General features: G+C 34.4%; 3 protein-coding genes across 5 annotated transcripts in view; 1 reads left to right on the forward strand and 2 right to left on the reverse strand.

The window, feature by feature from the left end:
- Positions 1-1,529: 1,529 nt before the first annotated feature.
- On the reverse strand, positions 1,530-15,242 carry LOC311071002 (troponin I, cardiac muscle-like). The gene is made up of 13 exons (XM_084095216.1): positions 15,203-15,242; positions 14,024-14,155; positions 13,791-13,880; positions 12,940-13,113; positions 12,761-12,844; positions 5,720-5,722; positions 4,670-4,701; positions 4,505-4,559; positions 4,165-4,296; positions 3,222-3,311; positions 2,915-3,088; positions 2,741-2,833; positions 1,530-1,569 (listed from the first exon to the last, which is right to left on the reverse strand). Exons 2-12 carry the CDS (start codon positions 14,126-14,128, stop codon positions 2,744-2,746), a joined length of 1,029 nt encoding a protein of 342 aa, XP_083951342.1. The 5' UTR covers positions 14,129-14,155; positions 15,203-15,242; the 3' UTR covers positions 1,530-1,569; positions 2,741-2,743.
- On the reverse strand, positions 8,813-10,768 carry LOC311070418 (troponin I, slow skeletal muscle-like). The gene is made up of 6 exons (XM_084094248.1): positions 10,727-10,768; positions 10,509-10,640; positions 9,947-10,036; positions 9,689-9,862; positions 9,176-9,265; positions 8,813-9,061 (listed from the first exon to the last, which is right to left on the reverse strand). Exons 2-5 carry the CDS (start codon positions 10,611-10,613, stop codon positions 9,179-9,181), a joined length of 456 nt encoding a protein of 151 aa, XP_083950374.1. The 5' UTR covers positions 10,614-10,640; positions 10,727-10,768; the 3' UTR covers positions 8,813-9,061; positions 9,176-9,178.
- Positions 13,021-23,134, forward strand: part of LOC311070417 (interleukin-17 receptor A) — an 11,573-nt gene continuing 1,459 nt past the window's right edge. The window contains exons 1-10 of one of the 3 annotated variants that reach the window (XM_084094245.1): positions 13,023-13,134; positions 20,328-20,529; positions 20,612-20,636; positions 20,737-20,880; positions 21,045-21,169; positions 21,258-21,378; positions 21,853-22,013; positions 22,099-22,173; positions 22,288-22,357; positions 22,575-22,691. In XM_084094245.1, the coding sequence (XP_083950371.1) occupies positions 20,353-20,529; positions 20,612-20,636; positions 20,737-20,880; positions 21,045-21,169; positions 21,258-21,378; positions 21,853-22,013; positions 22,099-22,173; positions 22,288-22,357; positions 22,575-22,691 (1,015 nt within the window). In that variant the 5' untranslated portion in view covers positions 13,023-13,134; positions 20,328-20,352. Of the gene's footprint in view, positions 13,135-20,327; positions 20,530-20,611; positions 20,637-20,736; positions 20,881-21,044; positions 21,170-21,257; positions 21,379-21,852; positions 22,014-22,098; positions 22,174-22,287; positions 22,358-22,574; positions 22,692-23,134 lie in introns of all 3 variants that reach the window. The other 2 variants (XM_084094247.1, XM_084094246.1) reach the window with 2 other exon arrangements.

Consider the following 23,134-nt stretch of genomic DNA (forward strand, 5'->3'; position numbering starts at 1 on the left):
AGTTATGTACATTAGGGTTTTATGTTACATTTAATGTTGTTAAATTAATGTTTATTGCATTTTTAAAATTTCATGTGTGTTACCATGATGGTGTTTAATGTTTGTGTGAATGACACTGTGCAGCTTCTATATATTAGTATTAACTTTCTTGAAGAAGAGCTGCTTGTGATGAGCTTTGATTGATCATGTGACTTTCATCACTGTTGTGATTGGTGGTTATCAGTGTATTACAATGGTACAAAACAGATATTAATACTTCAATAGGACGGTAAATTCACATTATATCAGATAATAAAATATGGTTTATTACTGTAAATTTTAAGTTAAGTCTGTAAAACCAATAACGTTGCTACCGTATTTTTGACGGTAAAGTTCTGGCAACCACAGCTGCCGTTTTTTTACCGTAAAAATCACGGTTAAATTTTTTACAGTGCTCCCTGGCCCTCACCTGCATGCTCTTCCTCTGTTCATTGTTCAGTTTCTAGCCACTCCTTCATTAGTTACTATGGTTACTGTCATTGAGTTAATTTGCCCCAGCTGTGTCTCGTTTCCCTTACCTGTTCTATTTTAATGTATATATTTTATAGGTTATAATAATGATATTTTCACAACCATCAATAAGGGACCTTAAGCGTAATAGAGTGACATTCTGGGTTTTTCTTCTTCCTGATACAGTATGTTGTTGCAGGCTGCCATCAATAGTTTAAAAGAAGAACTGCAGCTGTATTAGATATGACAAAATGCATAGAAAGAGCTTTTAATTTTAAAAACAACAGTAAATTTGGATTTACTGATCAGATTCTTTTTTCGGCATTCAAGGTCAGTACTGCATCAGTACATCGTAACACTTTACAATGAGGTTCAATTTGTTAACAGTAGTTAACGACATTTACCTTGCATTCTATGAAACTGATGTTATCAAAATGATGTGTTTACCGTAAAAATTAAAAAACACATTAACAATAGCATTATTAGACATTCTCAAGGCTTTTTAACATTTTGAAAATGTACTTTCTGAAATGTTTATATTTTTGACATAATTGATTTTGTACTGCTGCCATCTTCAATACATTTAAAGAGATTTTTCTCAGACACTAATGTTATTCATTTTAGTTCCTGTTAGCTCTAGTTTATATCTAACCAACTTGTCATATCTAGAGAGATGTTTATGCAATAAAATATCTAAAATAAAACGATGAAACAAAATAAATATATTTATTTTGTTTGAAAAAAACAAAACAATGTTAGCCTATAGGACTATTACTTTATTGTCTCTGGATGGGTAACTCTTATTTCACACAAACAGTCTATTTATAAATGCATTCTATCTACCATTATCCATTACAATCACATAGGCCTATAACATTGTTAACTCTTATTTCACACAAACAGTCTATTTATAAACGCGTTCTATCTACCATTATCCATTACAATCGCATATAACAATGTTAACTCTTATTTCACAAAACAGTCTATTTATAAACGCGTTCTAATCCGCAGTACAATCAACAAGAAAAAAACAAGATCAACACTGAATCTTCGTCACTCTCTCAGCCCCTCAGCGGACACCTTGGACAGCGACCAGGCCATGAGAGCAAAGGAATAAAAATCAGAGAATAGAGATTAGATAAGGGGTTTAATACAATATGAATACGAATAGGCTACATCAAGAGGAAATGTTTTACACTTAATCTACTCCGATTTTAAAGTTTAGAACTTGGCTTTCCGATAACGAAGTGCTGCAAAAAGCTTTCAAGTAGACCTGGCTGCAGCTTACAGAAAGGGGCGTGGCTATACGTGTCGCTCCGCCCCCTGCCTACTCTGATTGGCTCTGATGTGTTCGTAGTCTGTCATTCAAATCTATATGAACTGGAAAAGCTGTGCAGTTTCACAAGGCCTTCATTATAATGAAAAAATCTTAGCCTGTATCTCGCAATGTCCCTGAAATTATTGTTTTGCTAAATTAAGCTGGTCTTTAGGCTAACTCATGAACAACCCCACAACATTTAAACAAAAATGTATTTCTCCACAGCAGGAGGGTCAGGTCTTCAGGAAGAGGAATGGGTTATGAATTAAATGATTCACAAAATGTTAATCCATGTCAATGTAAGCAATGTCGGGTGCAGTTGTATGATAAATGACACTGCAATAGGCTAATGTGTATGCCTTGTTCATTTAGTTTTAATGAAACAATTTTTTTTCTTCAATACATTACAGACTTTTCCCACCACTTTATTTTAGGAAAAGGTGCTGTTCCTCGATATTTTAAAGTGAAGAAATCGAGATATACTCCGAGAGCTTCAATCAACTGGCCTGGAAAGATGAACTTGAACAGGTGAATTACTTCCAAGAACCAGGAGTAATATGATATTTTCATATCAAGTGTGTCTAATAATTCATAATAATGTCAGACTGCGCTCTACCTAGGTCTGTCTAACTTGTGTCGCATTAGAAACCTCACTTTTACTGTTGTAATATTTTATTAGTGTATCTCTGCTTCAAGTAGACTTCTCCACTTAAGTACAGGGTATGTGTACACAGTCCACCACTAATAAACATTTCATAATTAATTTCTCCCGCCATTGCGGGATGAAGGCTAATGATGTGATTTTATCAGCCGCAAATGAAACTGTAAATGTTTGTAGAAAAAAATGTGATGAAACTAAAACTGCCAGTAGGTGGCGGCAAATCATTGTCTTAAAGAGTTAGTCAATAGTCACTATTAGCCTATAGTATTTACCTTTTAGGTCTGTCCAGCAGTAAACAGCTTCTTTCTGCCCTCCATTCCTGTCATGGCCTCCACATTCTTACGCCAGTCAGTCACCTCTTCTTTCTGGGGAAGGTAAAGACATAATTATGAGTATTAGCAATGCTGTCCATTTAATTTATTTGATTTATTTTACTTATATCATACCTTCTCCTCTTCTTTCTTTGCAGTCTTCAGGTTAGCTTTGAAGTCGATGGAATTTGTGTGTTTGGAGCCCAGAAGAACACTTAGCAATTGTTCAGCTGACAGTTTCACTCTCTTCAGGTTAGGCCTCTTCAGCTTGCTCTTCATCTCAAAGATCTTCTGATTCATTTCCTGTATCTTTATCAACACAGACCACACGTTGCACCATAACGCAGTCAGACAGAGCTGCTAAGCTAACTGTTCGATTCAGTGCCTTCATCATTGAGAACCGTTTATCAAATGCTGATGTTTGTTACTCAGTTTTTCTTACCTCTTTGTCATTTTTGGCCACCTTAACTTCAATGTCATAGCGTTCCTCATCAATCACATCAATCTTGAGATGCAAATCCTTGCAAAGTTTCTACACACAAAACAGTGTCAACAAACTAAAATATGGTATGGTAACACTTGATTCGAAGCCAGTCTATTAGGATACATTGGTTTTTATACTGTGTAGAGCAGTTTCCAAAACTGGGCTTTGTGAGGAAACTTCAGGCGGTTCGTGAGTTGATGAAAATCTAATTAATTAAATGTATTTTTTTTTTTTTAAATATATTAAATGAAATATTAAAGAAAAATGTAAACTTTAAATAAATAGGCTAAATTTAAAATAAAACACTCCAATTTAATATTTTATTTGTTTTCGAAAAATCATTGCATCCAAGCAACATTGACAAATGCCTGTGCTATTAAAAATGTTAACTTCTGAGAGGGTTCTTCAAGTAGCCTAAATGTTTTAGGTCAAAGGGGTTCAGCTAACAAAAAAAAATTGGAAATCCCAGCTGTAGAGTAATACATTAAATAATGGGAACCAATAAAAAGTGCAGCTTGGACATTCTGCTAAATAAATTGTTAGGTTTCACAAAATAAAAAAATGTCATATAGGTTTCTAAAAGGAAAAGAATATGAGATGGCTAGAATAAAGGCCCTAAAAACATGGTGATGGTTAAAAAAAAAACTTGGGACTTGGGAGGGACACCTATATTTCGATGCTTTCACAATCTCTCACAAAACTTTTAAATTCTTTGCAAACGTACGCAAAGTTTATTGGGGCAATGCAAAAGTTGAGGGCACAATTGCTTTGCCTTTGTGCTCTGCGAAGGTTATGAGGGTCAGGGTGAGTAAAGATGACAGTTTTCATTTTTGGGGGCTTAACTATCCCTTTAAGTTGTATAAATGGTGTTCTATGATCCATTTAAATGATTTAATTGTACCTGTAATTCCTGTACTGACAGGCCGGAAAGATTGATGGGAGGAATTCTTTCACTCAGCACTCGCTCCCTCTCCTTCTCTTTGTCCTGCTTCTCTACTATCAGCATTTCCATTGCTGTACTCAACAGCCTCATCTTCACGATGACAGGTCCATTGTAATCACGTCAAGGTAAAACATTGATCACTTTTGGTATGAATGTAGAATCTCACAAAAGTAGCAAATAAATTACCTTTATTAGAGTTGCAATGTTTAAAAAAACAAAAAAACATGCCTCTATCTCTACTTGAACACATAAAGTTGCTAAAATGTATGTGTGACTGTGGTCAGCAGGTGGCGCTCACCTTCAACCCCAGCCGACGGGCTGAAGTAATCTTGGGTTTTGGCTTTGGTTGGGGACTTGGGTTCAAGCAGCCAGTAGAGCATATAGATAGAAGAGAATGTTGATAGAGACATATGACAGATATCATAATTCAAATAGTATTGGTGATGAAGGTGGAGATACTCACGCATCAGACATGATTCTGTAGTCCCTCCTTATCTGCAAAATATAATAACTATTTCAAACAATCATCACTACTCTGAAACACATATTAGAATATTAACAAATGAGAATATTCAGGATAAGTATTTGAACCCTATCCGGCAGTGTTATTTCAGAATTATTTATGTACTATTATAGTATTTAGTTTAACATTTTTAATTCGTTTTTGTTTATATTTTCAGTTTTAACTTTAGTTTAAGTTTTAATGATTTTTTTTGTGTGCTTTTTTAATATTTCTATTTAGCTTTAATTGATATTTATTTCAGTTTTAGTAATTTGTAGTGCTGTCAATTAAGGCAACATTTCTAAATTTTATATTTATTTATTTTTAAGTTTATATTTATATCTAATTCATATTTTATTTGATTTAAATTGATGAAAACTTTTTCTATTAGTTTAAAGTTAACAATAACAACACTGATCCTATGGTGTGATATGGTGTTATGACCTGACAAAGAAAATTTAAGTTTTATAATAAATATAAAGTAACTTAAAGGGAAAAACTATGATGTCCTTTTGCAAGTCACAGTTTTCACTTTTCAGATGCATATGATAGTTTGACTACCATATACAAAATCAAAACTTTTAATCGAAAGGCAACTTTTGTATGAATGCATTACAATTCCTAAAAATGAATACACTTTGCATATTTAATAAATGTGTATAATTTATGCAATCTTTGAAGAATCATACATAAATTAATTCAAATTCCTTAATGACAGTGGGAATCAGACCCTTTAATCCATGCGTTTGACCTATTAGTTCTCTACACAGCGGTAAGAGTTCTGTGCATAGTTTACGCATAGGTGAAAATCTTCCAGGATTGTCGCTAATTTGAGAGACATCTGAATAGATAACGATGCAATTGTGCCTGATTTCTTACCAGTTTTGAATAAATAATAATGAAATCCTTTAATATATACCATCACATCGCCTGAGTTTAATGACACATTTGCCATCAAAAATAACCGAACACACAGCTGTTAGTCTCTTATGGCCAGTGAAAAAGACATACCTGCTAGAAGAAGAAAAGAGAGGAGTGTGAGTTAACTGGCTGACAGAGGAAAGAAGAAAATCCTTAGATTTATAGTTTCAGCACCCATGAGAACGTCTTAAAATAGAACTCGTCTGTGCCACTGACGTTTACTGTTCACACAGTAAACTAGCATAGGAAAACTTTCTTTCGGACAGAGACCAGCAGCTATGCAGTGTGGACCAGTTTGAATGACCAGTTCAAAGGTCTAAAGGTGATGCTCGTCATAACAGAAACAAATCTGATTGGAAATTACAGACTCTAAGGGTAAATAAGGCAAACTACAATAAACATTCTGATCTTAAGATACAACTTGTAAATTATATTATTAATTCATATTAGAAATATTGTCTGCATGTGAAAAATAGAAGGGATGAGAAAAAAGAGTGGAAGTGGAAAAAACAAATGGCGAATAGTTTTTGCAATCTAAGTTTATACCAATTAATTGCAATGTGATCATGCCATTGCATCTACTCTATCTCATGAACGTGATAATTTCCAAGCACATTAAGCACCTGATAGCTGGCAGAACACGATGTGGCGTAATAAATCTTTTCTTGGGTTAGAGGACAGTGAGCAGGTGGAAGGAGAGGTCAAAAACAATCTTGCCTTGTAAAAACAATTCAAAGGGGATGGTGTGGTCGTGGGGTACGGGGTGCGTTCATGTAAAACATTTGTAAAGAATATGACTAGTATTGTATGACTGAGCACCAGATTCTCTCTCTCTCTCTCTCTCTCTCTCTCTCTCTCTCTCTCTCTCTCTCTCTCTCTCTCTCTCTCTCTCTCTCTCTCTCTCTCTCTCTCACTCACACACACACACACACACACACACACACACACACACACACACACACACACACACAATCCCTGTGCCAAACTACCTAAATAATTTCTTCAGAGGGCACTGAAGTGTTTAAGAATAGGGTGACCATTTCTGAATAGAACTCATGCATTCACCCCCCCCCCCCCCCCCCCATCCTGTCTCTCTCTCTCTCTCTCTCTCTCTCTCTCTCTCTCTCTCTCTCTCTCACACACACACACACACACACACAATCCCTGTGCCAAACTACCTAAATAATTTCTTCAGAGGGCACTGAAGTGTTTAAGAATAGGGTGACCATTTCTGAATAGAACTCATGCATTCACCCCCCCCCCCCCCAATCCTGTCTCTCTCTCTCTCTCTCTCTCTCTCTCACTCTCTCTCTCTCTCACTCTCTCACACACACATACACACAGTCGTCTTTCATCCCTCACTGTCACATGTGCAGCATGCATTCTTTTATTATAAATAACTGGATAGAAACAGCCAGAAACTCAGTCAAAAGTGCCGCTGTCGAGCTATTAGCGACCGGCTGCTTGAGTGCTTATGTCAGGCTATTAGCAGTACAGTTTTGCTAGCTGTGGTTTGAATAGTTTCTGTGCAGATTTAAACAAAAACAAACACGTACATTTAGCTAAAATATGCATGTGTGCGTCACCTTGGTGATTGCATTCACTTTCATTAAACGCTAATCAAATAAATATGGCATTTTAAAAATAACATCATATAATTTTAAAAAACGTCAAAAGATGTGCTTGAACTGTTCTCTTAGCCATTTTGAGCTGCTCAAAAAATGACGCAAACTTGCTTTACTGTGCGCAGCGCGTTACATTATAGAGTTCTGATTGGTCAATTGCTGTTATTTATAGTTAGTTAATTATCATACATAGAGAATTATAATGTTTCATTTGCATGATAGGGGTTTAGAGGGGATGCTTTTGGTCATTTATTTCAACAAGGGGTGTGCCATCCCTCAGATCCCCTGTCAAATCGAGCCCTGGGTGGAAGCACTGTCTTATTGTAAAGTGAGCTGCCCTACTCACACCTCATTCTTCCTGAGAGGGGACACTCCAAGAGACATGTAATGAATTACCACCTGCCATTTGTCCTGGATTTATTTTTAGGCCATTATGGCCAGATGATGAAATGCCGAATGCAAGTTCTTGTCTTTAAATGGCTAGTGTTCAAGTTAAAACTGCATCAGCCAGCATTATCTGTTAAGAACCACTCTTTTTTGCTCTGTTCAGTGTCATATTATGACGCTAGTTATATTTTTTATTATTACTATATTTTTAAATGGATGGAAATGCAATTGTAGCTGGCCCTTTAAAAGATCAATAAACATGGATAAAAAATAATCAAGTCTTTTTGAGCTACACCGATTTTTTTGAGTAGTCTCGCTACAGTCGTCATCTATCTGTCAAATTATACATGACAATGCAAACTATGCAACATTTGTGAAAGATCGTGCGTCACAGATGTTTTTGGAGCATGCGCAATTTTAGTCAATTATCATGTATAGCCTAGCGATTAGCGAAACGTAAATGCAGTCCAAAATTGCATTAAATATGCCCCTCGATCTGAGCTGCACCAATCACATCGGGTTATCTGATATAGGCGGGTCAGAGGCGAGCTAAACAGATGACGACAGCGCTGTGACGTCGAAGTCATTAGTAAACATTGCAAGATGGCTATGGATGAATACCAGTTGTTTGAAATGGCTTTGGCCGCTACAATGAACAAGTTAGACTTGGCTTTTTATCTAAAACAGGAACGGAAGATGCAGCTCGAATCGTTCCTTTGCAAGAAGGACGTTTTTGCTGTTTTGCCGACCGGATACGGTAAGAGTATAATCTACCAGTTAGCTCTGCTAGTAGCTAAGCGTATGGGGTTTATTGTTGTGATTGGTCGTAGTGTTATCCAATTGCGTGCAGTGAGATTTTCAAATGCATGCTTGGTGCCGCCCCTCGAGCTGGCCGATTTTCATTAGTCGACGCCAGACCATTAATCTTTCAGATTAAGGTCTGGATTTCCAGGCTAGATTGATGTTAGAACAACTGAAGGAATTCCCAGGACACAGTGTTACTGTATGTCTGCTATGAGGTGAGGTCAAACAGATAAAAATGTATGGCAAGGTCAGAGCCTTGTCTTGCTACATTTAGGGCTATTGTTGTATCTAAACATCTTCAGAGGTCTTTTGTTTTGTTTCATCTTTATTGCTAGCAGTTAGTTTTAATAAAGTAATAGACAAAACATTTAGCTTTTCTGATCTGTATTTATTTTTTAAGTCAGAAAAGAGCTGAACATCACATAAATCATTAAGTAGCACATCAAGTAAGTCAGAGACATTGTTTTCTTGTCTAAATAAATTTGAAAACATGCATCCATGAATGAAAGCTATTAAAATAGAATTCACTTTGTATGAACTTGCATTGATTTATACATTCATTTTGAAATGTTTTTGAATTCCTGAATTCTGATGTCAGATCTCATGTAGTTGCTATCTGTAAGAAAAAAAAAAGAAAAAAAATCATTTGCTGAAACTCAAGGTGAAATATTTCATGCAAGACGTTTTCTTTAAGAATAATTAAAAAACAATGCTTCTTTTTTTAATTCACCATCTATTGTCCAGCATCAAACAGCTTCTTCCTGCCCTCCATTCCAGACATGGCCTCCACATTCTTACGCCAGTCAGTCACCTCTTCTTTCTATGAGAGGAACAGGTGGAACAACAGGTATGTGTTAAAATAGCACAGAAATACTAGGTAACTTTTTAGTTTAGGGTCCAATTCTCACTAATAACTAGTTGCTTATAGCATGCATATTACTAGGATATTGGCTGTTTATTAGTTCTTATAAAGGAACATATGAATGCCTTATTCTGCATAACCATATTCTACATCCCTTAATCCTTTTTTTGGGGGGGGGGTAATCCTACCCGAAACCTAAACTTAACAACTACCTTACTAACTATCAATAAGCAGTAATTAGGAGTTTATTGAAGCAAAAGTAGTTAGTTAATAGTTAGAATTGGACCCTAATCTAAAGTGTGACCAAATGGTTAATTAATTGAATACATTTCAACAATATAATTCATGTTTCAATGATTCAGTTTTGTTCATGACTTATACCTTCTCCTCTTCTTTCTTGTGTGTCTTGAGGTTGGCTTTGAAATCCACAGACTCTTTGACTCTGGAGCCCAGAAGAGCACCCAACATGGCATCGGCAGAGATCTTCACCCTCTTCAGTGCAGGTCTCTTCATTTTGCCTCTAAGTTCGGTGATCTTGATGTTTAAATCTGTAATCTAAAGCAGCCACATAAAGTTAATTCCAGTGTATTTCCGTTGAATCTAATAAGATCCAAAGTGATTCCCCTGATGGTGTAGTACCTCCTTTTCATTTTTGGAAACCTTGGCCGAGATGTCGTACCTTTCTTCATCTACAACATCAATCTTTTGATGAAGGTCTTTGCAGAGAGCCTGAGAACACAGTAACACAGTAAGTAACAATTTTTTGACTTCAATAATACATTTTTTAAATTAATAAAAAATTAATAAACCATCATTGGCACCAATGGAGTTAATAATTTGCATTAAGTCTTTAATAATAATAATAATCTTAGAAATTAAATAGATATTTGTAATAATTAAAAGTATTTTTTATTTATTTTAACCTGTTAACTGTCAGTCCTCATTTTGAGCATAGATCTGAACTTAAATGGTTGTAATTCATGAATGGTTTCGGAATACAGACCTAAGTTGGTCTTCTTTTAAAGAAGACACCCAGCAGATTATTGCAGAAGTAAAAGCAGCTTAAAAATATTTTATATATTACTTAAGCTTTCGAATGAAACCTAATTTATGATAATTACTAAAATATGTTATAAAGCAAAAAGCCTGTCAGTGTCCCGCTACCAGAACACTGACAGTTAACAGGCTATGTTAGGTTTACCTGAAGATCTTGAACAGATAGACCGGACAATTGTAGAGGTGGCACTCTCTCACTCAAGGTGGTCTCTCTCTCTCTCTGCTTATCTTCTTTTTCATTTGCAAGCATAGATGTTGCTTTCTTCAGGAGGTTTATCTGAAGCAAAACATATCAGAAAGCATTGCTAAATGCATCATCTTTAAAAAAACAGACATCTCAGTAAAACAGAAAGAACCAAATACCTTTAAGAACAACCTCCTGGAAGCTGAAATCTTAGATTTGGGTCGCTGAAAGAATAAGCACATTTATTGGGTTCTGTTCATTTTCTTTTTTTAAATTTCCATGTATAAAAAGTGAAAGTCATAAAGTCCACTTACCTGTCTAAAATGGCAGTTTTCAATTTATGAAAAGGAATAGTAAAAGTAGTTGTAATTTATGAAAAGGAATTGTAAAAGTATAGTAATTTATGAAAAGTAGGAATGTTTTAAACATGCACATTTACAACAAGATAGCTGATACTGTATGCATATAGATATTAACAACTTAAAAGACAGAATACTTACGCCTCAGACATTGTGACCTTCTAAGTGCAAATCGAAGTCAAAAATCTGAAATGTAAAGATTGGTGACTCACTAATAAGCGGCAATTATTATTACGAAATAATAATGCACTTCATAAGCATCATTTTGGAGGTACATGCCACTTGAACACACACACACACACACACATACATATATATATATATATATATATATATATATATATATATATAAACACCACTTTTCAACATCACACAGTAATAGTTTTCAGAATCAGGAAGCCAAAGAAAGTGGGAAGCAAAAGTCGTAAATGATGAAAAGTCTCAATTGTTTCTCCTAGACAGCAATGGGACTTTTTCTTGAATTTCCTACAGCTTCAGATCAGATCTCAACAATGTAACCAATCATGTCTCATTAAAGTTTTCAAAGACCAAACTATCTGTGCTATGCTACACATAAATTTTATGTCAGCACTTGTATCTCATGGGTAATTCTGTTATTTTTAGAGCAATCAAATGCATTGCTTTTACTGTTAGCTCTGCCAAATAGTGCAATTGTTCATACCTGTTTCTCCAAAGACCACTCCAAGTGAATGAGAAGAGTGGGACAATGTCAGTACACAAGGAAACCCAAGCAAATTTTATGGCCTCTTGGCTTCCTCTGAGTGGCTCACTAAAATAGACTGAACCCTTTTACCCAGAGGCTCATTTTACTCAGCACCACTATAACACAATTGCATACATTGTCCACTGTCAGTCCCTCTTCATTTCCCATTGTTTGACCGTACAAGGCAGAAAAGGATTTGCTGAAGTCAGCCAGTAGCTGTATGACTGCAACTAAAAGTGACCACAGAGTCTAGTGAATTATGAATTGATTAAATGATTTATTTTGGAAGATAACATGAATAACTGAATCAGGGTATCTGTTGTTTCTTTTAATTTTTATACACACACAAAGGGTTTTAGTATAGTGTGAAATCCAGATAAATGATACCACTCTTAACTTGGCTGATTCGAACGGCATTGAATATGGGTAAATATACACACAACATGTGGTAACCTAAAACCAGTTATGCACATATACAAGTGCAGAAATGCATTTCAAGGACACAGTTTGTTTCGCAGTGGAATTGCACGGTGACACAACACGTTTCTTTGTTGCATGGGGTCATTTAATTTTGGAATGCCATTACATTGCAATTTTTACTTCCAGCAGTCTAGAAAGAGTTACAATATCTGACATCTTTTATTCCTGAACAGCACTAGTTCACAATATTGCATACAATTCATTTCCAGTCTGATTATTTTTCTCATGCATATATGATGTATTTAGCATATCATACACAAAGTATCATATTTAGTTTCAAATGTAAACACATTTGTACAGAATGTCCACAAATTGCAGCAAAAGACAGGAACTGATAAAGACACACTAAGAGCTAAGCTCACCTACAAACAATACTTAAACTATGAACATTATAAACAGTGTGTGTGTGTGTGTGTGTGTCTGTGTGTTTGATTGACATTATTAGTCATAACAAATCAAAGTTGTATTTGGTTTGGTTTTTCTTGCTTCAAACCGTGTGTGTTTCCCTGCCTTGGCACACATCTGTTGCTCTCCTTTCTTGTAACAGAATCTGAAAAAATAGGAAAACAATGTCATTTTTCAGTCAAAATGCTTGTTTTACAGCACTCAAACACAGTTAAATTTGACAAATTAGCTTTGTACCTTCTTTATTGTCCAGCAGTAAACAGCTTCTTTCTGCCCTCCATTCCAGCCATGGCCTCCACATTCTTACGCCAGTCAGTCACCTCTTCTTTCTATAAATGGATCAAATAAATAAAATAGGGTTGGAATGAGTTTCGCTTTGTTTAAATGAATGCATTTATATTTCTAAAAGACTGAAAGGCATCACCTTTTCTTCTTCTTTCTTTACTGTCTTTAGGTTGGCCTTGAAATCTGCCTTCGATGACATTTTGGATTCAGTCAGCGCGCCAAACACGGCATCATGTGACTTCTTAACCTTCTTCAGTTTGGTTCGTTGAGTTGTACCCTTCATTTCACAAATCTTCTGGTTCAAGGACTGGATCTGAAATGGACCACAACAACGGTAACTTGCAAAACAACCTTTTTGATGTCGGTTTTGCATTTATTCGTCTGAGAGAAGTTGTTTTTGCTAACTAAAAAAATCATTTTCACAAATTGAAATAAAGGTGAAAAAATAAAAATAAAATATACAATTTAGGTGAAAATCTTAAACTTAAAAAACCTAAACATAAATTATAAATCTTGCCTTGACAACTAACTGAAATAAATCATTGTTAATAATAAATACACATTGAAGTACCAACATAACTAAAACTGAAATAAAAACAAAGATATGTAGAAGTGTTTAAAAAAAATTACAAGCACATAACAAAATTACTAAAACTTAAAGTAAATTTTAAAATATATATAAAAATATATATATATATATATATATATATATATATATATATATATAACACTAAAAGCTAATACTAAATAATAATCAATAATATAATAGTGTATAAATAGTAAAATAGCACTTTTTGATAGACATTGTGCAGGACCTTTATCATTTTTATGTTCTCTGGAATTCAAACCCATGACCTTGACATTGTTAGTGACAAGCTTTACTCTAGAGCTACCGCAGCTAAAACACCTGTTAATATTTTTATTCAAGAATAAACTACTATTAATCTTTTATTTGTCTTTCTAAATGTGATACAACATCGCAACCATTACCTCTTTTTCATTTTTATCCACTTTAATTTCAAGATCATACCGAGCCTCGTCAACAACATCAATCTTGCGGGAAAGCTCTTTGCAAAGTTCCTGCAAAAAAAACATTCATGTGAATATATATATATATATATATATATATACATATATATATATATATATATACATATATATATATATACTCTATATACTCTTTTGCATATTGTTATTGCAGAACTTTTTATTCTAGAAAATACCTGGAGCTCCTGTACAGACAGACCAGATAGTTTGAGAGGAGGAAGCCTCTCAGTAAGAGCATCATCTCTGTCTCTTTTATTCTGCTCTTTTTCAGCTGCCAGCATAGATGTGGCCTTCTGCAGTAATTTGCTCTGTAATGTAACAGCACTGACGTGACTATGAAGTTCCAGCAGATTAGCACATAGCTTAGCGCATAGCGCAGCACACTGCTAACATGGCAGGCCATTTCGTCATGGATTCTAGTCTTGACTTTCATTACTGTAATGAAGTTTAGTATTCCATATTAAATATAAATATTATCTTTATTAACCAAATCAGTATTTCTCAACAAAAAAAATTATACACTATTATTGAAAAGTTTGGGGTCGGAAATATTGATCAAGATTTTTGAAAGAAGTCTCTTCTGCTCACCAAGGCTGCATTTATTTAATAAAAAATACGGTAAAACAGTAATATTATGAAATATTATTGCAATTTAAAATGACTGTTTACTGTTTTAATATATTTTAAAATGTAATTTATTCCTGTGATGCAAAGCTGAATTTTCACCATCATTATGCTGCGTTCACGCCATTTACATAAAATAAATGTAAATAAAGCTTCGTATGCGAATCGCTCCCGCTGTATTTTGATGTCATACACTGAACGGTCTGCGCAGCGCCACTTCAAGCCGAACACACTTTAAATCTGCAGTGGTCAGGTGGTGCAGCAGCCACATGCTACAAGTCGTAGCTCTCGGAAAACTACGAGTTTACGCGTTGTAAACACGTTGTTCTACAAGCACGTAAAGGCTTTTTACAGTTAAGAGTCATTTGGGTAATTACGATATGGCTTGAACGCACTTTTACTCCAGTCTTCAGTGTCACATGATCCTTCAGAAATCATTCTAATATGCTGATTTGGTGCTCAAGAAACATTTCTTATTATCAATGTTGAAATCAGTTGTGCTGCTTAATATTTTTGTGGAAACCGTGATACATTTTTATTGCAGGATACCTTGATGAACAGAAAGTTCAAAAGAAAAACATTACTTGAAATATAATTTTTTGTAACATTTTAAATGTCTTTATTGTCACTTTTAAATCAATTTAATGTGTTATTGCTGAATAGAAGTATTTAAAAAAAAAAAAATCCAAACTTTTGACCGGTAGTGTATTTTATAAAAAAAACAGACTTACTTTTAAGTGCAGCCGCCTTGTGGCAGTATACTTTGTTTTTTTCTGAAAAGCAAAACAAGTCATGTTTAATCACTCCAAATTTTTTTTTGACCTGCTAAATCTTATGAATTATTGTTAAGTTTGCCAAAAGGGAAGTGACTTACAGGACTACAATGATGAATCAAAGAGCGCAGCAATAAGGAAAGAAAAGAAACGCCAAATGGATTAACAAAAGAGAAAAAATTTATCCACATTACAGTTATAATAATAACACTGTTAAAGTACTTACCCTTCAGACATGGTTGTTTCTCTTTATGGACCCTAAAAAGGGAAGAGTTCTCATTAAAATGAATTTAAATGGACCAAATGATAACGTTCCTTTTTCCAACTGTCACTATAACAAAGGTCATGGATCTCCAGATATGTGAGATCTTAAATGTGTTTCAGGTGATGATATCATTCAGTGTATGAATCTGTGCGTCAGATTTGCGTGAGTCGCTAGGAAACATTCCTACAGTCCACACAGTCTGGAAAGGTGACGAGTGCCAAGTATTTGAAAGGCAGAGGCAGGAAAATTTAATTTGGAGCCTTTATATAAAGCACTGGTGCCAAGCACTCTGTCCGTACCTATTTTTTTTCATTCGTACCTATTGTGCTTGATAAAGCACATGGTTGTTAGTATTTCCAGCCTGACTAAATTTGAACATTGCTGCCATTCTTTCATGGCCCAGTTTCAAGCCCTAGCCTTGAACTCAATAGACTGGATGCTAATGCTTTCATACGCATCCTAGTAGCCAGAACTCAAGTTTTGGAAAAAGATTGCTTGTACTTTATACTAAATGATCTGGATAGTCTTTTTTTTTTTTTTGTTAAACAGTGAAAAAATGCATTTAGAATTTTTTTTTTAAAGCATTTTATTGCCCCCAAAAAAACCAACCCAAAATTTGTCTATGGTTAATTCGTTCGTACAAATATAGGAAGTAGTCATTTAAGAGTTCAATCATTACTGGCCGCTATTTCAGAGGTGTAGTTTTTTTGGTTACCCACCAGAGCGAATTATATGCCAATTTCTTGAGTGACTAAATTGCAAGTCAAACCACCTGAGATCTGTTTTCAGGATCTAATTGGTTTTGGGAGCCAAATCCTTCAAGAACATTTGATCTCTTCTCCAAGTCTAAGCTTGCTGTGAAACCGTACAGTATTTCATAACATACATTCCTTAAAGTTGACACAAGCAGCTTGTTACGTAAATACACAGCGTGGCACTCGCCAGTCCCTGTGGGGAGCCGCGGCCGTGACACGGGAGAATGTAGGACGGATATGCATCCATCCTCCCAACAGCGAAGGTGTAATAATGATTATCTCCAAATGTGAACTGTAAATCTGAGTGATGAACAGATCGTACAATACAAATCCTCTCAGATGTTTAGCAATAAACTCAATATCCTTAAGTATTTATGACAACATGTGTGGGTCCATTAAACTTGGGCTGTGAATGGGATAGCTTATAGGACTTACCTTGAACTTGGAGACAATCAGGGCAGGATGTGTTGCGTGGTGGTGTGGAAGAAGAATAAATGTTATATGATTTTTTTCGTGCAGGATTTATGGGTTGAATCCTGCATGTGAATGGCTAACTAAAATAGACCCCTGTTACGCCTCTTTGTTTTCCACATCCAGGACATGGAGGACATACACTAGCACAAGGGTCATGCACTTCAATTCTCTTTTGTGAAAAGTAGCAACTGGAAAAGGACACCCTAGGTTAATAGGGTAAAACGATGAACTAACAGATATCACCATACTTCCCCAGATGATTGATTATATTATAGACATTTAAAAAAAAAAATTGTATTACAAGTTTTCTGAATTGTTTGCACTAATTTGCATAAAATCTGAAAAATTGAAAAAATCTGAACAGAAATCTCTTGGATAAAGCCAGGTTCAAAATTATTGTTTGATTTTGTTGACTAGAGTCAGTAAAGGTTTTTACAAAGGGGATTTAGAATATCTAATTTTATCACTTCATAATAGGAAAATACTGTCGACAATGTCAAAAAAAACAACAACCATGCTTTTAGGGAAATAATTATGTGTAAAGTGTGTCAAAAGATATATGAATAAACCCATTTGTCAAAACCTTTAGAATATACGATGTACTAAAAACGGAAACGTTTTTCGCGTGCAGACGACAACGTGAAAACTGTATTCTGCTGCACTGTAAAAACATGTTGCCTCAAATTTTTATGTACAATCAAATTGTGTGTTTGTCATTTCAACTTAAATTACATTAAACTGAGTTTAAAAATATTGAGTTGATTCTTGTATAATTTCTTAAAAAAAGTAGAAATTTTGCTTAACTTATTTTGATTAGTTAAAGCAGTGTAAAAACATGTTGTCATAACTTATTGATCACGTAATTTTTTATAGTGCAGTAGTTGGCGACGTCACTTTGTAAAGAAACACCACATGCCTATAGATTGAACAGTTTTTAGTTGAAAATGGTGTCGTGTAAACTAAGTGCTACTGAATATTTCTGGTTCAGTGCAGTATACCTATGAATATTACATTCAATATTTTCATTTAAACGATTTAATCAAATTTAATTTATTGTTAGCATTGTTAACTCCACCGTTATAATAAAATTTTCTCCTCGTAAACGCTAAAGTTAACCGGCCTCTTTATGAACTTGCGTGCTTGTGTTTGAGGACCATAAAGGCAAAGTTCTTCAAGGCTATGGTGCCTGCGTGCCGTGTCTAATGGGGTGAGGGCAGACAGTAACTCATGTGTACTTGTTAAGAAGGGACTGACAGCACACTCCTAAAAGTCAGGTTTTAATTATAATTTACACAAGGTTGTATAATTATAATGCATTCAAATCTCATTCTCGTCCACCAAAAGCTGCATACTCAAACCTATACTTTTAAAATTCATAATGGTGACGCGCTCAATGACAATGTGACATTGTAGTATATTTATGAGAGATTGTTTTTTTTAAATGATACTGACCTTTCTATTCAGATGGGTCATGTAGATCCTGCATGCTGTGATCATTTATACTGTGATTAATTACAAGTGTCAGTGATAATATTGTGCCATGAGTTTTGACTGTGTGACAGAATGAGACCGGTGTTTTGCAAGGGCTTCTCAAATCCTCTGCTGACTGCTGGCATGTAGCGGTAGTTATCAGTGTCAGCAGAACTCATGAAGTCATTTTAGTGCTTAAATGTGGAAGTTTACTTGTTAGGGCTTCTTCGTAAATGGGTCACACTTAGCTTCCTCCCGGTCAAAAACGGACAAAGCCTTAAAATTTAACTTTATTTTTTCCCAGGATAACCAATCAAATATATTTTTGTTCTATAATATTTTCTGATTATTATTTAGAATTTTTAGAGTTTTTTACGATACTTTGCATTAATTATATAATTTTTATGAGCTATTTTTTTCCATTAGAATTAATATATATATTTTTTTTTCAATAAATGCAACATTTCACATCAAAATAGTGCAGGCCTAAAAAAAAAAAAATTTCAAGTGAGAAGAGCGCCATCTAGTGGCTTCAAAATATATTAATATGTGTCATGTCCTATAACCGCCTATAGGCTGCCTATAGCTTTTTTATTATTTATTTATTTTTATTCCCATTTGGAAAGAAAAAAAATTAATTACTAAGCAACCACTGAATGGAACAACACAAATTATATATCATTTTAAATTATTCTTATTTGCACTCTTGATGTTTTAGAGTGTCACCCCTTCATTGCTGTGCACTTTTTTTCTGCACAGTGGCTGATTTGTAGTTTGTACCACCAAAAGTTTCTCTGAGTTTTCGTATTTTTTCGTATTTCCCATTCATTTCCTATGTCGGTCATTTTTGACCGGGAGGAAGCTAAGTGTGACTATTTTTTTTACGACCCTTTAACATATCCGAATCATGTCCATGATTTTTTTGTGTGTTCACATAGCTAATACAACAAAAGTTACCAAGTGTCATCCCATTCCGATGAAGCAAAAAAAATTTGATAAATGTAAAATGTATAAGTAAAATGTATAAGTTTTCGGTCATTTTTGACCGAAGAAGCCCAGAGGGTTAAAGACAGTCTGGCTAATGGTGTTATAATTCTATATGAAAATATAATTTACTACAACTTAATAGAAAACTGCTGTTTAAAGAGATGGAGAGAAAATATATTGCTTTTGTACAATGATCCAAATAATCCTATTTATCACTCTTTAAACTGACATGAGCCCTCTAGTGGGCTTTTTTGCCAACAGTTTGCCTTTTAGATGTTTTGCTGGTCACTTGCTGGTGTGTGTGTGTGTGTATATATATTTATATGAAGAGTTCAGATGCAAAAGCCTCTAAGTACCATCTGAAATTTTCTTCTAGAATGGTCATTTTTATCAAGCTCGTATATTTAAGTTCAGTAATTTCACTTAAATGGCAATGAAAATTACCTATTAATTGTCATTTAAGTGAAATTATATATATATATAACGTTTGGGGTGGTCTTCTGCTCACCAAGGCTGCATTTATTTGACCAAAATAAAATAAAAACAGTAACTTTGGGAAATATTATTACAATTTAAAAAAACTGTGTTCTATTTGAATATAATTTGAAATGTAATGTATTCCTGTGATGCGAAGCTTAATTTAAAGTCATTAGTCTTTCCATGTCACATGATCCTTCAGAAATAATTTGAATATGCTGATTTGCTGCTCAAGAAACATTTCTTGTTATTATCAATGTTGAAAATGGTTGTGTTTTCAAAAAAAATCTTTATGACCTTAAACTTAACAGTAGTTTATAGATATACACAATATCTAAGCTATATATTATAAAATGTTGCTTAAAATGGTTTTCAGAAGTATACCAAATTGATGTAGTTCACTGGAGGAAAATGAAACTGTTAGGTTATCTTACATGTCTACACTAAATTGTTATTAAAGTTGTTTGTTCAACTAGTATCAAATATAACTGTCTGGCAAACAACCGAACTACCACTACTACTGTGTAGTAGAAGGGCTTGATTTTAAGGCAGACTTGAATATCAAAGGAAATGTTTGTGAGAAAAGCTTAATTTCTTTGTGTGCGTCAGGCTCCTCCTCCCCATTATCTGATCTCCTGGTTTCCTCTGAATACAGATAAAATTTGATAAACCATAAGAGGATGTTCGAGTCTGTTCCACCGGCACTTCAAAAACAGCATATGTCTGGTGCAGTACCAGACAAAAACGTAACTACAATGAGTAAGATTTTTCTGTTTCTGTTCATTCTTTCATGCGTCATAATGAAAATCACACCCCTGAATCTCATTGAACTCCCTCCGATGGAATGTTCTCAAAAGGTAAAGATACTGTTTTCTTCCCTTTTATAGAACATTAATGCTTTGAATGTGTTAATCTTTCATTATGCTTTTTTTCTGACAGGGGGTAGATTGCAAGGTTCAAGTAGGTAAGTATGCTTTCTCTAAATTGTAATTAAGTAAGTAATATGAGGTTTTTAAAAGACAAAATCAAAGTGATGTTCATCAAATATTTATTTTATGTCTTAGTTAACTGTTCAGAAGAGGATTGGAAGATACCAAGGTATGAAGCCCCACATTCTCCTGATGTAACCGCAAATGTAACAGCCAAGAGGGATGAGAGTGGACAGTTTGTGCCAGTTATAAACATTACATGGATCCAATTACCTGACAGTAAGGCAGATGATGTTACAGCTATGTTCATTACAACAATATTTAAAAAATAATCAAATCATTTCAGTCAAATTATTTTTTGTACAAACCATGTACATCTGGCCCAATTGTTTGCCCAGCATAATTCTATTTGAAGGTTTTTTTCTTTATATTATTATCCACAGGTGGCATATTCTCCCTCAAAGGGACTGAAGTGTGTGTGGTTGAAATGGTCACAAATAACAGCGTTTGTGTTCGTTACATTTTTCGTAACAAACTGTTGAAGACAAAAAACCCAGGAGGGGACATGGTGAGAGTACTAACTCTTGTATAACCATATACTATGCAGTATTATTTATGCCACTGTTTCAGCTTTGTTTCTCTCCTTCATTTTTTAGTGGACTTTTTCTTTGGACAGAATTGTTGTCATACCCAACTTCAAATACCAGGTTTTTGTAACCAATTTACCAAAGCCAGACATAGGAAGTTATACAAATATAACCAACATCACGATTCCAGGTGAGATAAATAATGTAATATATATAAAAAAAAAAATAGTTGAGGCTTGATGATTAGATACTGTTTATATTTAGATTTGTTGTAGTTATACAAAGTCAGAAGAGGGCGGGGCTTGATTTTGTCCGAATTGATTGGATGGTTGTGGTTTGCTATTGGTCAATCTCATTTGAGTGACAGGTGGCCCCACCCTCTCCCAATAAACATGTCATCAGAGAATCATTAATTTGATCACAGATTACAGGGGTATATGAATATATATATATATATATATATATATATATATATATATATAAAAAAATTTGTGCACGGATAATTAATTTATAATAAATACTGCAATATTCCATTAAAGAAAACAAGAATAGTCAATTTTGATTCCATGGTGACTTTAAGCGAACGTGTTATCTAAAGCAAATGCTTGAACATGTTTTAAACAAGGAAAACCTCCTGTTTGTATAAATCTGTTTGTCATTTTAGAGAGCCTTTGGAATAAGGAGGTAAAATGGTCAGTGAAAAACTCTAAGAAAAATGACTTGGTGATAACCATAGAATTCGAACCACAAGAGTTCTCTGACCAATACAAAGTCTCCATCTGCAGTCCTGACCTTCACCCAGAACCATCTCACATTGTCATAAAGGTATGTTCAATATTTAGATTTAAAGAAAAAGACTTTAATAAACGGATATTCGTATAGCATGATGTGAAACAATTCTGTTTTAAAGGACAAAAAGACATTTCTAATGGTTAATTTTACACTGGAAGCATGGTGGATAACTCACTGTAGTTTGGACTTGGTGGTGAGTTAAAGTATTATTTGTATGTGTGCTGTTTGTTAATATATAATATCAAGTAGTATTGGAATGTGTTGAGTCTTATATCATTAAATGGCTAAAAGATGTCCTGTTCAACAGATTCAGCCACTGTCTGTTCAAAGCATGAAGAACTGTCTGGATTACAGAGAGAAAGTTAATATCTGTCCCTGTACGTAATACACAGTACAATTAAATGTCTTGTTGCCTGTTTATTTTTAATTAGCCATTCAGATTATGATTCACAGCAATGCAAATGTTTCAGTGTATGATCTTGAATGCAAGTAAAGTTCATTTGACCTCTTATTTTATTTTATTTTATTTTATTTTATTTTATTTTATTTTAGTTGGATAGGCTACCATTATCTCTATTAACATGTTAATTTCAGTTCTTCCAGATGCTCCTGTTGCTTTTATTACTTTGGTGATACTGGGACTGTTGTTAGGGATATTGGCAGCTGTTGGTTGCTGTGTTGCATTTTTGCTGAACAAGGACTCACATAAAGGTTAGTGCAAATTAAAAGATCAAATAAATAAGCATGTAACTTAAATTTGCAAAGACAAAGGTACAGGACTCAACGGATTTAGTGAGGGAAAGAACTACAATCCCATGAAGCATTGCAAACGACATAATCAAATTAAAATGGTTATAGGCTAATTAGGTGGAATTGTCTGTACTGCATCATGGGTAATGTAGTTTTCACCACGAATTCCGCTGTTAAATGCAATTATTTTAAAAAAACAGATGGCTTCAACAAAAGCATATATCATCGATTAACAACCTCGTAGCTCACAGTAGGTCTGCCTTTTTAAGTGTTTTACGTTATCATTAAAAATCAATTTCCCATATGGAGAAAATAAATTGAGTTTTTACTTCCGGAACCCAATTGTGGCATTCTATTATGTAATAAAATCAGATATTGGCTACATTGTTCTGCACTTTTCAGTT

The sequence above is a fragment of the Abramis brama genome (genome assembly GCF_963993115.1).
Source record: "Abramis brama genome assembly, chromosome: 20".
Classification (NCBI taxonomy): domain Eukaryota; kingdom Metazoa; phylum Chordata; class Actinopteri; order Cypriniformes; family Leuciscidae; genus Abramis; species Abramis brama.